Below are 7001 nucleotides of genomic sequence, written 5' to 3' on the forward strand. Positions count from 1 at the left end.
TTCAACAGAAGTTCTCATATCCTTATAGGCGTTTAAATTCTATATATACTAGATGTCATCCATATCCTCGAGAACTAAGGGAACTACTCAGACATGAAGATAACAAGCATCATATGAATAGCGGTGACAAACTTGGATGATAAATTGGAGTAACACACTTAGGAATCCTCTGGTGTTTGGTATTACAACGATATGGAGATGGCATGGCGGTGAAGATGTGCTTCCCTGCTTGGGACGTTGTTTCTGGAGTTATGCTTTAGCTAGGGGAACAAGTGGAGGATGGTGGTGATCTTGTTGGCACTTGTGCGGTAATGACGATGGAGATGAGTGATGCCGGGGTCGCAAAAGGGTTGTGGTTGTTGGCCTTTCGGGGTGTGCACAGGGTCGTCGTGGTTTGTTTGTTGTTGTGAGTCGGATCCATGATGACAAGGTCCGAGTAGTGAGATGACTGGCGACAGATGGTATGGCTTGATGATTCTTCGCGATGTCAACCTAGCATATCTCTCCTTTGTAGTTCACCTTCTGGACTGAAGTTGCCATGTTTGATCTTAGCGTGACGTCCTACAGCTGTTGCGGTGAGGGGCTTCGTCGATGGTGGTGTGTGGTGAAGTCGGAATCGCTTTCTCAAGACACAGTGATGACACGCAATGGCGTGCAACTTCGGTGATGTTCCCTTCAACGCAGTTTGTGTGGTGTATCTGTTGTATGCCAGGTCGGCAGTGTGTGCCTCAGAGTTCGTCAAGTTCCACGACGTTGCTATGTGCGTTTGTCTCGCTTTTCAAATTGGGCATCATTTCGAATCACAAGAATTCTCTAGATTGGGCGACGGAAAAGTCTCGCATACATGCATCATCCATTTAACGCCTTAGATCATGAGCAATGCAATGCACTCAGGGGGGCGTGCTTAGTAAAAAAAGTTCCTAAGCACCGAGTGCTTATCTCAAGTTGTGCCTAGTTAAGCATTTGTCACATATAAATAAGCATCGACGTCTAGGCAAAAATCAATTTATTTCTGTATAAGCATCTCTCGAAGAACCTCCGTATAAGCGAATCTACATGCCTAGAGTCCCTGTATAAGTTCTCAAGGCTATTATTGCTGTGTTTGGCCCTGAGTACTTGAGAGAGCCGACTGCTGAAGATACAACCCGTTTGTTGGCGATGAATGCCAGCAGGGGCTTCCCAAGGATGCTTGGTAGCGTAGACTGCATGCACTGGGAGTGGAAGAACTGCCCTTCTTCTTGGCAAGGGCAGTATAAGGGCCATGTCAGGGCTTGTACTGTCATACTAGAGGTCGTGGCATCTCAAGATCTCTGGATCTGGCACACTTTCTTTAGCATGGCCAGATCAAACAATGATATCAATGTGCTTCAGCGCTCGCCTGTGTTTGCTAGGCTTGCCGAAGACAATAGCCCACCGATGAACTTTACTGTCAACGGCCACAACTACGACAAAGGATACTACCTGGGTGACGGTATCTATCCTCAGTGGACCACTATTGTGAAGACAATACCCAACCCTGTCGGAGAGAAGAGGAAAAGATTTTCCCAAGAGTAAGAGAGTGCTAGGAAGGATGTAGAGTGTGCCTTTGGTATTTTGCAATCTCGATGGAGCATCGTTCGGTATCCTGCTAATACCTGGATCACGCAGAAACTGTGGGAGGTGATGACTGCTTGTGTGATCATGCATAATATGATCGTAGAAGACGAGCGCCCGGAACGTCTGTACGATCAAGGGTTTCAGTTTCAGGATGAGAATATTGTGCCTGAGCATGGAGGAGCGGCAACGTTTGAGCGGTTCATCCAATTTCATCAAGACATGCGTGATTGAAAAGCTCACGTGCATCTGCAAAATGATTTGGTTGAGCATATGTGGGCTCATGTTGGCAACTAATAGATGTATCTTTTTTTATTCGTTTGCAAAACTATGTGAGAACTGTGTGAGACATTTTTATTTTATTCGGCTTGTAAGCTATGCTATTTTATTCGGTTAATACTATGTTATTTGATTCAAACTATGCAAATTCATTAATGCAAAATAGGGCGGCCAACCGGCATATATGGGGTCGACGCGTTGGGCGCGCTGTCGACCCATATCTAAAACAGGACGAACGCCGGACGGGCAGCCGACCCAAATAAACAAGAAATGATAAAATCGCAGTCTGTTTGAGTCACCTCATTGAAGTTGCTCTTAGCCCTAGTCACTTCTCCGGTGAGTAAACAAACTCCCACACCGATGCAACATCCTTAGTTAATTATTTTTGTTGTCTAAGCGTCCAATCAGACGCCCTTGCAATATAGATGGCTCGCTTTATGAGATCGTTTTCTCTCGTCCAACAGCACATGCATAATGCACTAGCAAGTTTGTGATTGGTCAATAATGAAAAGAGTCTGTAAAACTCTGTATTTGTTTGTACGTTTAACATTATTTTTAAGGAAATAACGAGGAGTAGGTGGGAAAACTAATATGGTTTGAGGATGACTACTAGCTTTCACAAACAAAACTTAGATAAATCATTCACTTCTCAGCTTCGCAAACATCTCATCACTTCATCAGGACTCACGAGAACCTACGTGGACGTGGACACACACTGACTCAGCTTAGTTAGCCATCTAACGGCGCACCAAGCCCTTTCTTTCCCGCCACGGGCACCGCCGTGCCGCCACTCGCGACGCCGTCAAGAGCACGGTGAGGCGGCGGGGCCGGAGATGACCCGCCAACGCCATGATGATGCCCCTCGCCGTCGTTGTTGTCGTCGTCGCCGCCCGCGTCGCAGTAGCCCTTGAGCATGTCCCCCTCCTCCGGGGTGAAGCCGATGACGGACAGCATGAGGTCGGCGGCCCAGCAGCGCTGCTCGATGATGCGGATGGCGCGGCAGCACCCGGGCCCCAGGTACGCCTCGCCGTTGAGGAAGAAGAGGATGATCTCCCCCGTGCACGACTTGACGTCCAGCAGCGTCTCCCAGCACTGCTGCTGCCCCACTCCCTCCAGCCGCTCGGCGAGGTCGGCGGCCCGGACGAACGTCGTCGTAGCCGCCAACGCACGAGCAGCACCAGGAGCGTGGAGAGGAGAGAGCCCGAAGAAGCCATGATCTTAGGTCCACTCTAGCTAGTGCTACCGAGTGAGGAGGCTGACGTAGTACTACTTATCATAGCAAGTAATCGTAACGTCAGGTAAGCGAAAAGGCGAAGTCCAAACGAATCAAATTTATCTTAATTAAACGCGTTGCCCCTTCCTATCCTTCGTATGTTACTCTATCAACAGAAAGTTAATCGGGGCGTGATCCCAAAATCCGTAGTTGATAGTACGTGGAAGGTATCGTGGAGTCCTGTACAACGTACTGTACGAATTTGCACAACTTCGGAGATATTAGGTAGTTTTGACAGTGCACCAAAACTTCTGAATTACCACATGCTACATGAGACACATAGACACATCTTCAAGGCCCAAATCGAGCCTCGAAGTCATTGGGCAGCTACATCAGTCTAAACTGTAAATGCAAACCCAAACTAGTATCCACAGCGCGGCAAATGTTGGGTGCAAGGAAGCAGCAGCAGAAGCGCGAATTGCAAGAGCAAAGAGGCAATTATCGACGGATGGATCAACGGTGGTTATCAAACCTAGGCCACTGAAGCTGCAGCTCTCCTCACTCTGATCATGCTGCTGGTAGTAACTGTTGAAGGCAAATGACACATTTCCAGGCCAGTCAAGACCTGCACAGGAGCCACCAGTGGACAGAGCGGTGCAGTCGGCATTCGAGCAAGCGGCAGATAAACTAGAAGAAACATTGGATAGGTCTTTGTTGTTGTCCACCACACACCATTTCGATGGAAGGTAGCCCACATCCAGAGCGTTCTTGAGCGCCACAGGACCTTGACCCAAGTTGACATGGTACTTGGCCTGGCCATCAAACGTAAAAATGCCATAGTGTCTGTCATAACTTCCGCTTGCCATACTGTGTTGATCTTCGTCTAAAAGGCTGTAGAGGTATGTCTCAGTTGGAGCAAATTTTGGGCGAAGTGGAGTCCCGGATTTTCTCGCCAGGTGGTTGACCAGGCCTGTCATGAAGGATTGAGCAATAGCCGAAGTTGCGTTCACAGCTCCATCTGTTGGCCATCCTGCTCTCCCGACAACGATGTCCATATCACTGAATCCAGCTTTAGTTAGAGCAGTAACCAGAGCATCTATGCTCGCATCGAAGTAGTTGTCATACTTGTTATGACCATCACTTATCGGGCGTGACATTAGTTGGAAAAGGTAATAGTCCAATGAAATATTCTTCTTCTGCTGGAAGCTCAAAATCGGATTCAGCTCAGCCATAAATGGTGAGCTATGATTAGCAAGAAATGGGAGGAGCTCAACCATGGTTTTGTTAACATCTGGCCTGAAGTAAGCTTTCGAAGGTAGAGTTGATGCGTTTTGGTATGCATCAGAGCTACACGGCACAACTACTTTCATCTTGCTCGATAACTTTGCATCATCCAATGCCCGTTGAATATTTGCTGCTGCACGAACCACAAAAGGTTGAAACTGCTGCCCGTGATTAAGAAGAAATGGATCATCTCCAACAGCAATAAACCTACAAATTACATTACTCGTCAATATAAAAACTTATAATATCAAGAAAACCCACAAAATGTGAAATGTAACATCAATGCAAACATGAAACAGAACAAATTAAGCATCGTTGCCAAACAGATCGCCTGCCTCAATTCCAGATTTAACCCCACCTAGACTGCAATTTAACAGCCATATTACCCTACATTCCGCTACTATTAATTCAGATTTGATACAAACATACCAAACACATTTGATTAATGCAGAAGAATCTCTGCTACTTAACCTAGAAAAGAAAGGAAGAATGCTCAGCCAGAAGCGAAATATCAACGGAAGACGGACACTCAAGTTTTGTAACAGAAAATTACAGATCTATGCATAAACTACCCGCTGAAGTTTGTTGCTCTTCAAAAAATATTCCATCCCCAAATATTCAGGACAATTTGATAGGATCTAGCTGTGCTATACATCCAATTTTTCACATTGTTAATTAGGTCCAGGCAAGTTCCTTTTATCATTTTTGGTTCACCAAGAGGAATCCATCACATGTCAGAGGATCTGAAACTTTGTAGAGAATAAACACCTACTAGCAGGTCGGTAATTGACATTTCTTGAGTGTTTCATAGATCATACTTGTTTGTTCCATGAAAAAAAGACCTTGAGGACTGGAGGTACCTAGAAGAAAATTCCAGTGCACTACTGCAATATAGACATATCAACCTATTGAAGTCAACCACTGGACTAAACTAAAGCAGCGTCTTCCACCTTCAGATCAGATGGTCAACCGTCAACATTATTAAGGATGTTGGTTTTGAGCATGTCAGCACGCATGATTGGCAAATCCAGTGGATACAAATTGACTAAGCGCATCATCCGGTGCCAATAGAGACTATAATATTTCTAATTTTTTTTAGAAAAGATAATATTTCTAATTATAGCAACGGATAATTTGGTCAGCTTGAGGCATAATTTAGACTTGATTTATTCAGTCAACTAGTAGTATCATACAGTAACTATCTACGAATACACCTTGGCCCCTTCGCATTTCATGAAATAAGATCAGTAAAATATGTCGGAAAGAAGAGAAAAGGATCAGCGAAACACTAAAAGAGAAGGAAACTGCGGACGAAGGGAAGAAGGGGATGCGGCTCTTACTCGAACAGTACGCCGGAGGCGTAGCGGGTGACATTGTCGTGGACCCAGGCGGCGGCTGCCTTCCTGGAGGAGGCGAGGGGGCGGAGCAGCTCGTTCGGGACCCCGACGGTAACGGCGATGCGGGTGCCGGCAAGGGCGGACAGCGCGTCGGGCGAGGCGGCGGAGAGGCGCACGCGGGGGACGGAGTTGGGGAGGAGGAGGTCACGCACGACCTGCGCCGCCGGGAGCGGGTGGGATGCCGCGAAGCCCCAGTTCACGCCCACCGCGGCGGCCGGCAGCGGCGCAACGGCGACGGCGAGGAAAAGGAGAAGCGGGATGGCAGGTGCCCATGGCCGCAGCGGGTGGCGGCGACTGGGCCGCATTGCCTGCTGTTCCGTGTACACACCGTTGCGATGCTGTCACCTCCTAAATTTAATTCCTAAATCTTAAAAGTGCACGCCCACTTTTTCGTAGGAACGGGCGGCCGGGCTGGTTACTTACATGTGTGTCTTTTTTTGTCAGCTAGTGAATGTTTTTTGTTAGCATTAAATGCGTACGGACTAGTCCTGGAAACAGATTCACGCACATTTATTTTGGCCACTTCAATTTTTAAAAAGTCGTATCTTTCAAACCACACGTCGGAATTCAGATCCGTCTTCACCGTTGGATTCATCGCGACGCGATCTTCGAAACTAGATCCCGCATGGATATGTTTCGACGAAATTTTTTTGATGCCAACTTTGGCGCTGTATTGTGCAACTTCAGTACTGCTTTGTGCAACTTTAGTACTGCATGGTGCAATTTTTTTCAAACCCAGTTTTTTGGAGCTGCATCCTCAGTAGTTGTCGTTGCACACATAGTAGTCCTAGTTGGCACATACATGGCCACACAGTTGCATAATCTGGTCCGCATAGTCACATATGAATTATCATAGCTTGTAATGTAATCTAGTTGCACACACATTGATGTTTAGTTGGTTTGTAACGTAGTCTAGTTACACACACATTGATGTTTAATTGGCAGGAAGACTAGTTGCACACACATATGCTTAGTTGGCTTGTAATATAGTCTAGTTGCACACACATTGATGTCTAGTTGGCAGGACACTAGTTGCACAAGCATTAATATTTAGTTGGCAGGACTAGTTACACACATATACTCAGTTGGCACGGCAATGTAGTCTAATTGCATAATGCAGTACTATAGTTGCACCATATAGCACCAAAGTTGGCATCAAAAAAAATTCGTCGAAACATACCCATATGGGATCTAGTTTCGAAGATCTCGTCACGATGAACCCAAAGGTGAAAACG

The 7001-nt window shown here is 46.5% G+C and overlaps 1 protein-coding gene and 1 pseudogene across 1 annotated transcript; both read right to left on the reverse strand.

Moving 5' to 3' along the window:
• Positions 1-2601: 2601 nt before the first annotated feature.
• LOC119292710 lies at positions 2602-3086 on the reverse strand (annotated as a pseudogene).
• Positions 3087-3277: 191 nt separating this feature from the next.
• LOC119296393 (glucan endo-1,3-beta-glucosidase 9-like) lies at positions 3278-6079 on the reverse strand. Its single transcript, XM_037574790.1, has 2 exons — positions 5710-6079; positions 3278-4576 (listed from the first exon to the last, which is right to left on the reverse strand). Exons 1-2 carry the CDS (start codon positions 6069-6071, stop codon positions 3478-3480), a joined length of 1461 nt encoding a protein of 486 aa, XP_037430687.1. The 5' UTR covers positions 6072-6079; the 3' UTR covers positions 3278-3477.
• Between the last annotated feature and the right edge of the window lie 922 nt (positions 6080-7001).

Source organism: Triticum dicoccoides, chromosome 4B (genome assembly GCF_002162155.2).
Source record: "Triticum dicoccoides isolate Atlit2015 ecotype Zavitan chromosome 4B, WEW_v2.0, whole genome shotgun sequence".
Lineage (NCBI taxonomy): Eukaryota > Viridiplantae > Streptophyta > Magnoliopsida > Poales > Poaceae > Triticum > Triticum dicoccoides.